Source organism: Psittacula echo, assembly GCF_963264785.1.
Source record: "Psittacula echo genome assembly, chromosome: 1".
In the NCBI taxonomy this organism is placed as follows: domain Eukaryota; kingdom Metazoa; phylum Chordata; class Aves; order Psittaciformes; family Psittacidae; genus Psittacula; species Psittacula echo.
The window spans coordinates 29,643,750-29,658,097 of NC_137735.1; the positions used below are offsets into that span (position 1 = coordinate 29,643,750).

Below are 14,348 nucleotides of genomic sequence, written 5' to 3' on the forward strand. Positions count from 1 at the left end.
AAGTTAGATCTCCTGTTCTAAGTTCATTCACTCTTGCGATTCAGATCTTTTTTGAGGAACAAGTGCTAGAATGATTCAAAGGGCCAAGTGCAGAAAACTCTCAAATACTCCTAGGAGAACACTGGCTGTGGCAAAAAAATGTGTTGTTTTTTGTTTGCTTGGTTTATTGCTATGTTGGAGTAATTTAAATCTGAAGAATAACGTGGATGCTTTAAAAACAGGCTTTAAAAGGTGTTTTATGTGTTTTGGTTTAAGGGTGTAGTTAAAATGTGACATGTATTTGTGATACTTAAAAAAAAAATTACTCTGAAATATTGAACTTCCGTTGCATAACTTTGGGAATTCTGAGTGCCTAGACAGATACCAGGGCTTAGCAAGTAGCCATGCATCTGTTCAGGCCCAGCAGTCTTAAGTGTGTAGTTTTTACCCTGTGATAAAAGAGAGGGAATTTGACTTAGTTGAGCCTGCGGCAAAAGAAGTTTTTACACCAAGTTAAGCTACAATGCTGTGAACTGCTACCACAGTTCAGCTGATTTGCAGTATGTTGTTAAGATGTGGCAGCATTATCATGTTTGATTCCTTACTCAGCAAGGGACATGTAGCATTGCTTTCCTTTAGTAAAACCTGCTTGGTTTTCTGTAAATAACCAGCCTTGAGATACTAGGGTGCTATACAGTGTCATGAATGCAAGTTTGAGCACGTTAGGTAAAATGCTGCATGCATGCTATTTGTTTTGCTTTTGACACATGAGTCTGAATATTTAAGGTTGAGGCCAGGTGCATCTTTGTGGCAGTATGTGTTGTAGGGATGTGACATGATCTGCACTAATTCATCTTCTTGCAATGGCACTTAGGTTAAATCCCTACATGGAAGAAATTATTCAGTATTTCAGAGCTCTTGTTCTTAGAAGTAATTGACTGATGACATGATGACATTTCAAGTATATTTTTTTACGCTGTTAGTAAAAGGCAAAGGAGTGAAGAGTTAAGAGATTCTCAATTTTCTGTTAACAGAAGTTTACAAATTCTTTTTGTTTCTTGTTTTGTGTCACATTTGTTAGTGAAGAAGGTGAGGAAAAAGCTTTAGTTTTCAGGTCTTTTACTTTAGATAGTTTTAGTGATACTTGCTAACTTGGAATGTAGAAGAATGTGTCTTCCATTATGATACTGTTAAGCAAATTAGCTGCTGTCTTACGTAATCATTAATCATGATTTTTTAAATGTTCTTAAAGGTTTTTGAGGAGAAAATGCCTGTGATTTGGTTGGAAGTTTTTTAGTGTAATACCCTGTATTAACCATTGAAATTATTTGGACATTTGGTCTCTGTATATTAAATTGTATTATTCTATTACAATTTTGTATGAATGGCTCTCAAGTGAATTTTTTCATTTGGCTTTTAAGCTTGTGATGAGATTTCAGTTTGTATTTCTGCACAAGACAAAATTCTGATGAATATATTAATGTCTGAATTTCTTCCTTTTTGTAAAGAGTATTAACTGATGGCTATCCAGGCAATTCTGTGCATAGGGCCGAGAGCCATGTTCAGTGCTAAGAATATACTGGGTTTAGTGCAGCAATTGATTGGGTTTGGGCTTGGGGTTTTTTTAAGCATAAGGTAGAGCTAATGAATCAGAGAGAACTGATATTTTTCTAGCTTACATTCTTAACATTTCTGATGAGGTATTTGTATATTTTCTATGTTGTAGACTCATGAAGAATCTATTAAGGTGGACAATTAACCAATAAGGACTAATAGAAAATACTTCAGTTATGCATCACTTTGAGTTCCCAGTCTTCCTTTCCTTTCAGAAATTTTCATTAGGAGTGTTTAGTCTTTCAAATGTTCCTCTGTCAAAGTTTTTATGCTGTGATTTCCAGCATTCTTAACAGCAATAGCTTTTAGTTAGATTCATAACGGCTAAGGTAGTTCTGAAAACCAGAGAAGTTAGAACAGTTTTTGAATGCACTTCTATTAAAGGATGTTCTTTTTTCAGATATTTACAAGAAAATAGAATACCAAAGAATTTTTTTTCCTTTGTGTAGCAACTGAATGATTAATTGCAGTGTGGCATAGCATTGACTGAAAAGTCTGTAATGCTTACTGTTGTTAGAATATTTTGTCCATGTGGACCTCACTATTTCCAATGCTAAGCTATGAAAGTTCGGATGCCAATTGCGTTTCCTTTCATCCAGCCATGGAATATAAAATAAAGCAAATATACTCTAAGGGATGTTACTTTCCTTCTGGATACTAAACCTTTTAGGGTTATGGATTTAATTCTAATCTTGAGACACAGAGTCATTTTTCATTATTTTTGTCCCTAATTAAATAAGATCCTAGAGAATAGGAGCTTAAATAAAAAGCCAGATTTCGCAAGGCTTGCATGAAATCTTAACAATTGATATTAATGTGAGATCTTGATCTAAGAACACAGAAAGTAAGCTACCATTTTTCTTGATTATGTATGTGGTGATAGCTCAATCCGATTTTAGATCTACAGATAATAAACTTACTATAACTGATATATTATTTGTTGTTGTCTTAGGTATACCAATAACAGTGCCACCACCAGGTAAACTTGTTTAAATTTTCTTCCACATTTGATAAAGAAGTGAAATCTTAAGTGATGTGCAACTTTCCAGCTTCCTTTTAATTTTCTAGATAAAAGTTCATAAATACAAAACCATATGTACAGAGGTAGGCTCAGTTACTTTGATGCCAGGTTGTTGACTAGTGGACCTGATCAGCCTTTTTCTTAGATGTGTGCTTCCTCCTTTTCTTTCCATTCTTTTTTTTTTTTCAGCTGTGCAGAAGATAGTTGTAATTGTTGTTTCCTAAGTATCGTTAGATACTCAGGAATTTTCCTATGCTTCTGAATCACTGTATTTTTAAGAATGATAAGGTATTTGATTTGAAGCACTGATAATATATATTTAAAAGCCAGTCTTAGTTAAGCTGGAAAGAAGTTCTCATCTTACTAAATAAATCCTATTTACACAGCGAGAAACAAATTTTTGTGTTTTACTCTCTGGAATCTGTTTGCTATTATATGCTTAACCTAGATCTTTTATATGTTTATGTTTGTTTCCCCCTCCCATTTATTATTACAGGCTTTCCACCACCACCTGGCGGTCCTCCTCCTTCCCTCATACCCACAATAGAAAGGTAATTATCTGAAATCTTACAAAGCAATATATCAATATTCTGTAACTGAAATATGTTAATAAGGACTCTTACGGTACTCTGTGTTTTATGGGTTTTATCTGGGAGCAGGGAGACAGGTTCAGATTTTTACAGAAATTTTACTAGTCTCACCTGTCTGACACTTGATATTCTTTCGACTTGGTTACTTGGTTACGTATTAGTTTAGTTGCATTATGATGTTATATCAATGCCAAGACTTAAGAACAAGGTCAGGGTAATGATTAAAGTTTTCTTTAGGAGTCTTAAGGCTTATTTAAGTGAACCATATCCTTTTCTATAGATGCAAATAATCGACTTGACCACCAATTCAAGCCCTCATAAGCTATAGGAGATGCCAGAGTTCCACAGAATACAAACTTGTATTCCTACTGTGTTTGATCTAAGTGCTCAGCTTTAATAGGCCTAACAGGTTCTTCCTTAATACTTTTCTTATATGGATATACAAAATATGTATATACAAAATATGTATATTTTATATATATGTATGCACATATCTTTATTTTTTATATATATATACACACATATATATATAAAAGGAAAAAAAAAAGTTGGCCAGCACAGTCCTTTAAAAGTATTTATGTTTTGCTAGAGGCCAAAATCAGATCATACACAAAGCTGTCTTAAGAAGATGGTGCAAGCCTCTTGCAACTACTTTGGATTTCACTGCAGAAAGGTGCACATGACTGTTCCTTTGAAATTGAAAAATTCTATTAACATATACACTACAGGATGAGGATGGTAAATCTCAGAAAATCCTCATCTTATGTAATTCAGAAAAACATCTAGCTGGATGTATTTGATGTGCATGAAAGTAAATTTGTTACTTCATACTGACAGTTGCTGTAACTGCTGCTTCTGACTCTTAAGCAAAGGTTATTGCATCATTTACTTGTGAATATAGCTTCTGAAATATGATGTGAAAGTATCAAGCTTATTGTGGAACCTAGGAACTAGATCTCATACTTTTAAATATTAAGATGTTGAATTGGCCTTTCATTATCATTGGTGTTGTTTTGTTTTTAAACTAAGGTAATCCCAAACTTACTTCATAATGTTCAAGTGCCTTCAAGAATAGAATAACACTTAGGTTGAATCCTGCAAAGATAATTCACTCAAGATATGTGGGAAGTACTATAAGGTCATGAAAGAATTATATATTTATGAATTACGTCCTGTGCACGTAGCATCCTTTTTAACCTTTCTGGGTTTTGCCTACTTGAGTTGGCTGCCACTGAAAGAAGTCAGCCTAGAAAATGTGTAGCTAATTTAATAGTTTATTTATAGAACTACACATTTGAAGTCCACCTGTTCCTAGATACACTCACATGCCTACTTTTTAACAGAAAGAATGAGATTGGCTTCACTCATGAATGAAGCACATTGAAGCAATTGCACATTAAGTTTAGTATCTCTGCAGAAACATTTTTTGATACAAGAAACATTTGAAATAGAAAATTCATTGAAAATACAAAAGAGCAGCTTTGGCATGGATAATTTCTGTTTAAAATTTTAAGGAGAGAGAGTGTGACTTTCAACTCCTGTAATACGTATTTGTGTTGATAGACAGTTTCCTTAATGAGTAATGCTCAAAATGGAGGACTTAAATCCATTTATAACAAACATTTTGTTTTATTCCGTATGGTGGTTAGAATTCAGGGGAATAATATTAGAAGTACATGTTTATTCATGGAGGTAGCTTTGGTAAATGGCATTTTTACATGTATTTTCTTTTCAACAGTGGACATTCTTCTGGCTATGATGGTCGTTCTGTTCGTGCATTTTCCTATGGCAGTGGTGAGTAAGCGTGCTGGTTTTGAAAATTTTGACTAGTGCTAGATTAAATTGCTTGATACACTCATGAGGATTTTTGCTAAGCGACTAAACAGGTCCTTACAGTAATTCATTTTGAAAGCTCATTGCCTACCATTATAAACAAATATGTGCTGTTGCAAATTTAACAGCTGTTGGTAAATACTGTTATTTTGCTTACTTACTCATATGCTGGTTATCTTTCCACACTGCTTTTGCAGAACTCTGATTTTAAAAAATAATACACCGTACTGTGGACCCTCATGGCAAAGAATTTCTTCTCTAAGTCCAGTCTAAACCTACCCTTTTTCTGTTTAAAACCACTGCCTCTTGTCCTGTCACTACAGGCCCTTGGAAAAAGTCTCTCTCCATCTTTCTTGTAAGCCCCTTTTATGTATTGAGAGGCCACAGTAAGGTCTCCCCAGAGCCTTCTCTTCTTCAGGCTGAACAACTGGAACAACCTAGGAGAGATGTGCCAAATTCCTGATGATTTTTCATGGCCTTCCTTTGGACCTGCTCTAACGTGTCTTTCTTGTATTGGGGGCCCCAGAACTGTGTACAGGACTCCAGGTGGGGTCTCACAAGTGGGCAGAGAGGGAAAATTACATCCCTTGACCTGCTAGCCATGCTTCTTTGATGGAGCCCAGGATGTGATTGGCTTTCGGGACTGCAAACTCATACTGCTGGTTCATACTTAATTTTTCATCCACCTCTACCCCCAGGTCCTTCTCTTCAGGGCTGCTCTCAATCAATTCATCAGTCAGTCTGTACTCATACTGAGGATTGTCCCAACCCAGTGCGGCACCTGACATGTTGCCAGTCACTGCCTCTTGCCGTCCAGCCCCATGCCTATTGCCTTTTCTTCCAGCTGACTTTTTCTGTCTTCTTGCTCTTTGTTCCATTGGACCGTAGCTGCTGGGAGAAGAAATGGTAGGGAAAATTCTGTCTAGTTCTAAGGATCCATAATGTTCGGCACAGATCAAACATTCAGATAATGTATCTCTGCATAAGTCTTTAGAGAAGATACACAAAATGACGTTTTTGAATGGCTTGTAATTTCTTGAAGTTGGAGCTGTTTCTGGAGTAAGAAGTGATACTTTGTTGACATTGAAAGGATCCTCATCAGTTATCAAGTGCTTGCTTGCATGCATGGGAGCTTGTTATGTTTTCAAGAATTCTCGACAACGGCAAACAGCTCATTTATGCTAACTACCTTTTTAGCAATAATTGAACTGTGTTTGCTGAAGTTTTAGCAAAAAGGTAAAGCCAAGGCTTTAGTTGGCAAGTTGAAATACCCAAGTGACTATTTTGCTGAAGCTTCAACATCTAGTCACCCAGAGTATTGTATGGAATGCATTCTTAACAGTCATTAGTATGTACATTGCATCTAATATACAGTCTCCAATTTGGAATGTTTTTCATTTTGGCACCTCCCTTGTTAGAATTTGCTATTCTGTCAAGTACTGTCAGGGACACAAGAAGATTTCCGTATTTTATGTTGACCTTCAGAGGTGTTGGCATGTGTATGTTGTTGCAGTACCAATATTAGAAAGATGACTGTCATCCTGATAATGCCGACACGGAATATGAACTCCTTCATCAGAGTTAAAAAGTTATATTTGCCTTTTTATGATTATGGAGACCAAGGAACACAGACTGCTCCCATCTTTCCGCTATATCTGGCATCCCTACTGTTGCAAAAGCTTTCATATTTGCAGCAAATCGTCTGTCTCTAAGCTGTGCTTGTGATTGGGGTTTTTGGATCTATAGAGGCTCAGTGGTATATTATTGCTGCTGTTCATCTCTGAGCAAAACGTGTTTTCCTGGCCAGCATCTTACTCTCACTATGCCTGTCTCACAATGTGATTGCTGGCCAGTATTTTACCTGTGCTGTGTGTGTATCAGAACTTAGGTAAAGTGAGGGCTTAGTGGCACACTAGGGTACAGATAATAATTTTAATTAAGAATCACTAAGTATATTTATTTAATAGTTGCTTTGGATGATAGCACTGAATCTCCAACCCGTTGTCTTCTTTACCAGTCTGGTTATATTTCATGGCTTTGTCAAAATTGTGGGGGATATGGAACATGTTACAAAAACTACCGATCTTCCTTGTGTCAGGCATGTTGCCCACTGCAAGTCCATTAGATAGGTTGCCTAGTAAAATAATGTTTTTAACTTGTAGCTTCAAGAATATCTATTTTGTCTTTGTGCTCTTCCACTGCATCAGTGAGGTTTCTTCAGTTTGATCTCAAATCCTCTCACAATTCGTACTTTTTCACAAATCTGCTTTGCCATCAGACCTTCAGATTTTATTGAGCTGTCAAAATAATGGCACTGCATTTGGTCTACCAGTGAAGTGACCTGTATGCTTGTCTGCTTTTTCCTCAAGCTTTTCTCTGTTCTGTGCTCTAAATGTTCATTATATCTTATGCACATGCAAGAAATTTAGCGTTACAGAAACAGTTTAAAAGTCAGTATTTTTTGAGGCACAAAGAAGTTGTACGAAATAGCTTGCCTTATACTGTGATACCATGCAGCTTTAAATTTTCAGACCACCTCCAAAACAGGACTTAAGCCTCTAAAACTATTGATTGTTCAAATCTGTTCTTCCTGTTTTAAAAATCAAATTAAACTTTAGAATTGTCCTTCTTTTTGTAGAAATTATTAGAACAATCCATGTGGGAATACTAAAAGTGACAAATTACTTCGTTCTAAGCATTAAATGCTGAACACCAGTTCATATTGGAAAGTAAGCTTCTTGTGTGTTGTGAATAATAACTGGTGAAAACCTAGATATAAAAATGTGCAGAGTATCAAATAACTGGTTTATCTCATGTTATTGGGGTGAAAATGACATACTTCTGTCAGATGAGAATTACTGCAGATGTGGGGGAGTAACCAAAATTTATCATAAGAGTTTATGCTACCATTCATAATTGTTTTATAGTATACATTTAAAGTGAAGTTTACACTTTAGATCAGAATATTCTGGCAGCCAGTGGACCATACGTATGTTGTTGACATAGTGGCAAGTCAAGGAAATTAACAGTCTTTAAAGTCCAGCTGGTTTTTCGCTATTTCTGGCTGCTTTCCTTAGAAGAATTTCAGGTTTTGGCAGTATAATGAACAGCATACTATTGTATTAGGATATTTTTTTCTGTTAACTCCTCATTCTGTCTGTAGCTCTGAAATGAAACAGTGTCAAGCATTTGTTAGAGGCAAAACCTCATATAAATGCTTTTTTAAAGACTTATAATGCTTTTTGCTGCAAATGTAGTTTAACAATGAAGTGTTTTTTCCTGCTCCACTGCCTGCTCAAAGGGTCTTTTGTATTCCTCCTTTGGATGTTTGGCAAACTGCTGTCTTAAGCTTCTGCCAAAGCTTTCTGGGGCAGGCATACCCCAGATGTAGGCAAGGCAGTCTGAACGTAGCTGTCAGGAGAAGCCACTGATTTTATAACTCGAGAGTATTAAATACAGCATCAGTAAATGCACTTTACATTGTTCAGTGAAATATTTATGTTAATTATGCTATTAATGTCTCTTTGTGACACCATGGAGTCAAGTGAATATTGTTCTCATATTATAGATAATGGAGTGGAACTCAAAACAAACGATTTATTGAAGGCTATGTTATCATTGGCTAGCAAAGCAGATAAGCAGAAAGTGAGAAGTCCTCTGTACTGTAAGTCCACTAGAGAGTGCTGTTTCCAGTTAAATCCACAGCCCTTTTTTTTCATTGACAGGATATATTCACAGGACTTCTGGAGAGGGAGGGCAGAACAGAACAATTGGGGCATTAAGACTAGTAGTTATTTATTACATTGGAGTTGGGAGAAAGCAATGGAGAAGCATGTCCCTTCTCTCTTCCTATTGCTGTTACCTAAAAAGATTGTAAGACATGGTTGTGACTTCTTAAACTTCTTAAGCATATCGTCCTTAAGATAATACGGTTAATTTTCTGAATCTATTATAATTTAGCAGCAGTAGTGATTGTGCTGAGTATTCACTAGAAATGGTATCTTACAAAGTATAAGTTAGGAGCATTAATTTCTTCTCCCCAGAATGAACTTCTGAAATTTATTTCTAAAGCTGCTGTTACAGCTGTAATCAGAAAAGTATGTCAAAGCACAGTATAGAATATAAATCAGTGAATGAGAGCTTTGTAACTAACATATTTTAAATACAATGATTTTAAAGGACAAAACAAAAATAGTAGCATCTAAATATAAAGTTGGAAGTATTCTTTCTCCTTTTTTTTTCTGAACTGCACTTGGAGAGCTACTGAGTTTCAGAGGCAGTTTTGTTTTCTGGTTGTTTTCGTTCTGTTGTTCCCCCAAAACACAGTCATTTGACCACATAAAATCAGATTCTTTCAGCAAATCTTTGCACAATATGGGGGTTTTGTGGGGGCTTGTTTCTTTTTCTCCCTTTTTTTTTTTTTTTTCCCAAAGGGATTTAGACAGGCTGTGGGGTGTATCCTGGTTCTAGATATCTTCATAACAAGTATTTAAATGAGTGCCAGAGGCCTTTATTAGCATCATGGAAAAAATGCGGAGTTTGCTCAAAATTAACTTTTACATGGAAGGGGAAGACTGAAAAATGTCATTGAAGGAGGCTGACAAACACCTGTGTGTTCATGCATAAGCACTATTGCAGTTTTCATATGGTATCTGATTTTGTTCTTTCTAATACCCACATCTTTTTCTTTAGTCACCTTTCCGCACCTTGCAGGTTCTGCTCCTTCATGGTCTAGTCTTCTGGACACCAGCAAGCAGTGGGATTACTATTCACGAAGAGACAAGGATAGGGAACGTGAGAGAGAGCGATCCCGAGATCGGGATCGGGACCGGGACCGAGACAGAGACAGAGACCGAGAGCGTACCAGAGACAGAGAAAGGGACCGAGATCACAGTCCAACTCCGAGTGTGTTCAACAGGTAACTGAAATGTCGTAAGCATGCTATAACCCTGTGTCTGTGTTAAATAGTGTACTTCAGCATTACAATTTAGTGTTCAGTTGTGTATTCTGAAGAGCCAGAGGGGGCAGTTTTCTCCTCTTCCCCCTTTTGTCTTGGAAACTATAACTAAATTTTAGAATGTAAAACAGAAATGTAAAAAAGACAGTATACATCCAAACTGGTCATAGTGCCTTACATGTTAAAGGTGTGATTTAAGCCGTGTGTGATATACACAGCTCTATTTGACATCAGGAGTTCTAGAAAAACCTGTGGAAGTGCTCAGTGAATCTTAGTTGCCAGTTCAGTGCTAAGAGTAATGTGGGGCAACATTTGACCCTAATTAATGGTGTTATTAGCTGTTAAAATTGTTAGTTTGGTCATTAGCACTGGCTAGATAATATTCTGTCCTATCTTTTTTAAAACTATTGTTTCAAGGTCAAAAAAACTTTTATGCATTTCCAGGCAGATGATGACAATAATGACAGATAACTTCATTCAGCTTTCAACTCTCTACTTGCTTTAAGAGTTAAAAAGCTGCAACTGTTCTGTGGTTCACGTGCACAAGTATGAAGCAGTTTTACATTTAACGTTGAGCTTGCTTTGACTCCATAGAGTAGAGGTCTTTTGGCTTGCTAGGTTTATCTAAATTTACTTTGCTCATTATTTGCTAAGTGTTTTAGCAAATTTCTGAGTTGTTTGGGGTTATTTTGTTAAGTTTCAATTTTTGCAGAATATATGCATTAGCTATAGCGTAGATGTTTTTTGCCAGTGGTTTTACACTATGGAGCATGAGATCGCGTGGAGTCAACATTACTTCAGTTGAAAGATGACATTTTTTGCATGATGATTGCTAGCTGAAGACCCAAAGTAGGTACAAGATAGGGGATTTTCCATGTATGCTGATGTGGTGATGTCCTCTCCCATGTGCATGTGCTATGTTCCAGGGTCAGTTTCTGAGAACTCAAGACCAATCTAAACATCTGTTTCTCAGACAGCTTGATTGAAGGCCAGAAAGAAGCCTGGTCATTCAAGGGTGCTTGAAATGAACCTTAATAGCTTCCAGGCCTCAAGAAATCTCTGTGCTGCTGCCAGAGTTATCTGTAAAGGAGGGGGAAGAGCAGGCCTCAACTTTTTTATATGGCTAAATTATCCACCATCTGTAGCAAAGCTGTTGCCACATGGCTGTGTAAGAAAACGGGAGGCCCTTAACTAGTGTAAGTTGGTTTGGGAGTCACAGAGAAGTTGGGAGGGGCTTAAGCGAGAACATGCAGACATAACGTTTTTTAAGAAGGTTTCTTTTCAGTTCTGTGCACTTAAGAAAATAAAATTAAAAGAGCTATGAGGAAGAGAATGTGAACTCTTTTAGAGACTATACAGATTCATTACTTTTAAATTCCTTTTGTTTAAACTTTGTTCAAGTGGCGCTGCGGTAGGATTTGGAGTAAGCATCATCTTCAGCTTTTTACTGCTCAGAAATTACTGCTTTCATTATTTTTAGCAGTTCTTTTCCAGATAAGCAACCTATATTTGTGCTATAGTATTTCTTAGAACTGTAAGAAAATGGAATTATTTTTATTCTATCAGTATAACCAAAATGTGGTTAAAAAATGAATCTTCAGCTGTCTTTATATTCTGCTCTACCTTTACCCTGCTATGTCAGATGAAATTATGTGGTTTTACACTGTATCTCACTGCCCCCTTGAGAAGATGCTGTTGTTTTTGGACTGTTGTCCCTTCTGCAAAGACTGTTTTCTTTTTTGTGTTTTGCTAGTTTCAAGTCAATTTGTTACCACTAAAAACAGACAGTTTGGAATTTGATTGATACCTTACCATTTTGTTGTTCTTCCTCACCAATTTGAAAAACAAAACCAAAACCCAACAACTGTATTTCTAAGGTCCTAGAATGCAGCAATCCCATGCAGCAGAGCAGATGAGGGTCTGTGTGGCTAGAAAGCAGCTTTACAGGAAAGGACTTGGTGTCCTGGTGGAGAGCAAATGGAATGAGACTCAGCACCTAGTGTGTAATAAAGGTCAAAATGCATTGAGCCGTGTTAAAGTGTAGCCCACAGATGGCGAATGCCATTATTCCCCTTTTATTTGGCACTTGATAACACGTGCAAAGTTATGTGCCCAGTTTTGGGTCCCTTGATATGGAAGACATTGACAGACTGGAGAATCCAGTGGAGGTCTGACAAGGTAATTAGCAGGGCTAAGGGGATGGAGTTTATTTAGCTTGAAAGGAGAAGTATGAGAAGGGTTCTTAAGGCTGTTTTCAACACCTAATGGATGGTCATAGAGAAGATAAAGCTAGGCTCTTTTTCAAGGTGCACAGAGAAGGAACAGGACATAGTAGTTAAAAGTCATAGCAAGGGAAATTCCAACTGTGAGGAAATAATCACAAAAGGAGTGATCAGGTGCTAAGACAGGTTGTAGAGAGAGATCATGGAATCTCTTTCCTTTTTGATGCTCAAAACATGACTAAACAAGCCCTGAGCTGCCTGACCAGACTTCTGAGTTAGCCCTGTATTGAGGAGGGGTTAGCCCAAGTGACGTCCACAAAGTCCCTTCCAGCCTAAATCCTTCTGTGATTCTTTGTTGAAGGGTTTTTTAAATATATGGTAAAGCTTTTTGAATACAGATATAAAAAGATTGGTATCTCTACCAAAGTGAGATCTCCTCATTTGTGAAGTTAATGGCTTGTTGAAGTTGGGGTCTCTTTTGAAAAAGTAACCAAAGATGTAGAGAACAAAGATACTATGGGTTGGACTGGTTTGGGGCTTCTTTGCCAGGAGGGGCACAGATAACTGTAGATCCTCTTCCACAGGTCAAAGGCTGTAGTGCTCTCAGTGTTGTCCCTGGAAGGCTTTGATAACTGTAATGTAAGCCCAGATACAAAGTGGGGAGGAGATCACTGCTGTAACATTGGGTACATGACATTTATTCCTGTTCCTTAAAGCTCCAACATACTGGACTTGGCAAACTGATATTTTGCTTTACTTATAGAAAGGTTGCTTATTTTCAGACACACAAGCTGTCATGTTTCCTTAGTAGTTTTCCAAAATAAGGTTTATAAAGGAGTATCAATAATATTTTAACCTTTTCTAGAGTGTTTTAAAATAGTTGTGTAACAAAGCAAATGCCGACTGTGAGTTAATGTTGAAGGCTTTGGCTCTCAGCTTTGAAACCAAGCTGGAAGTCAACAAGTAGCCATCTTAAGTTCTTACAGCAAGCTCATCAGAAGGCAATGTTAGACATTAAAATTTTCACTTTTTAATTAGACAGTGATCATCAAAATGTTAATTCTAGGAAATAATATCAGATGTTGGGAGTAAACTTCAGTAGAATTGATTCTACCTTTCTCTATCCCTGCAAGCCTGCAGAAATGAAAGGTTCCTAAAACTGTGATGACCAGTAGCACTTCGAAGGTGTTTTAGTATAGGAGTCCCACATCTGAGAAAATTTTTCAGTTGTCGTTCCAAGTCAAATCAGGCCTTACCTTTGGTTATAACTTTTGGTAGATTTCAGAACCCAATTTTAATTTAATTTTTATCATTATACCTTTTTTTTTTTTTCTACCCTTAAACCTGAGCTTTATAACTGGACTTCACCAGGCACCTGCTATCTTTATGGTGCTGCTTTCTTACACACCAAATTAAGACACGCTTCAAACGTAGATGAAATGAAGGCTGTCATTCTGAACTTAACTAACTGCTGTGCAAGCTAGGTTAGTCTTCTCTTCCATATGGCTTGTCCTAGAAACTAGCAGTTGATATCAACCTTCATCTTTCTGTGACATTTCATTTCTTAAGTGCTGGTTTTGCCCTTTTCCTGAAGCCTAGAGTTAGTTAGGTTCTTATGAAAAGAAATGCTCAGTAGAGTGGGACTTGGATTGTAAATGTCTCCCCTACACTTCCCTCCTTTCCAATAGTAGAATAGAAACTTAAGAGTAAAGCAATGGTAAATGATTGATACAGATAGAAACAGGTTAAAGGCATAGGACTGGAGATTTCAGCACTCTTAAGATTGGGCGTTTGTTTTCTCCCTTGCCCTCACCCCCAGCTGCTTTAGTTTACCTGTCTGGGTTTTGGACATCTCAGTGGAGCAGTTGCATTTCTTTCCACATTCTGGACTATAACCTAGTGTGCCTTAAGCTGGCTGTGGAGTAGTATGGTCAGAATTCATGTTCTGTGGCTGTTCTGCCTTCATTTTTTTACAGATTGATGTGTGTCTGTTGTGGGGTTTTCGTGTGGGAGTGACATTAGATTTAACATAGCCTTTTTAAAACGTGTTTAATGCCGTTGAATTTTGGTTTTGTCTTAACAGGGGGACAATAGATCAGAGAAGTGATAGTGGCATGATGCCTGTGAGGGAT

General features: G+C 37.0%; 1 protein-coding gene across 7 annotated transcripts in view; it reads left to right on the forward strand.

Moving 5' to 3' along the window:
* The window catches only part of FIP1L1 (factor interacting with PAPOLA and CPSF1), a 42,694-nt gene that overhangs the window by 25,596 nt on the left and 2,750 nt on the right, over nt 1-14,348 (forward strand). For 3 of the 7 annotated variants that reach the window (XM_080615203.1, XM_080615202.1, XM_080615207.1), the window contains 4 exons: nt 2,546-2,572; nt 3,111-3,165; nt 4,943-4,998; nt 9,730-9,955. In XM_080615203.1, coding sequence (XP_080471329.1) covers nt 2,546-2,572; nt 3,111-3,165; nt 4,943-4,998; nt 9,730-9,955 — 364 coding nt within the window. The remainder of the gene's footprint in view (nt 1-2,545; nt 2,573-3,110; nt 3,166-4,942; nt 4,999-9,729; nt 9,956-14,348) is intronic. The other 4 variants (XM_080615205.1, XM_080615208.1, XM_080615204.1 and 1 more) reach the window with 3 other exon arrangements.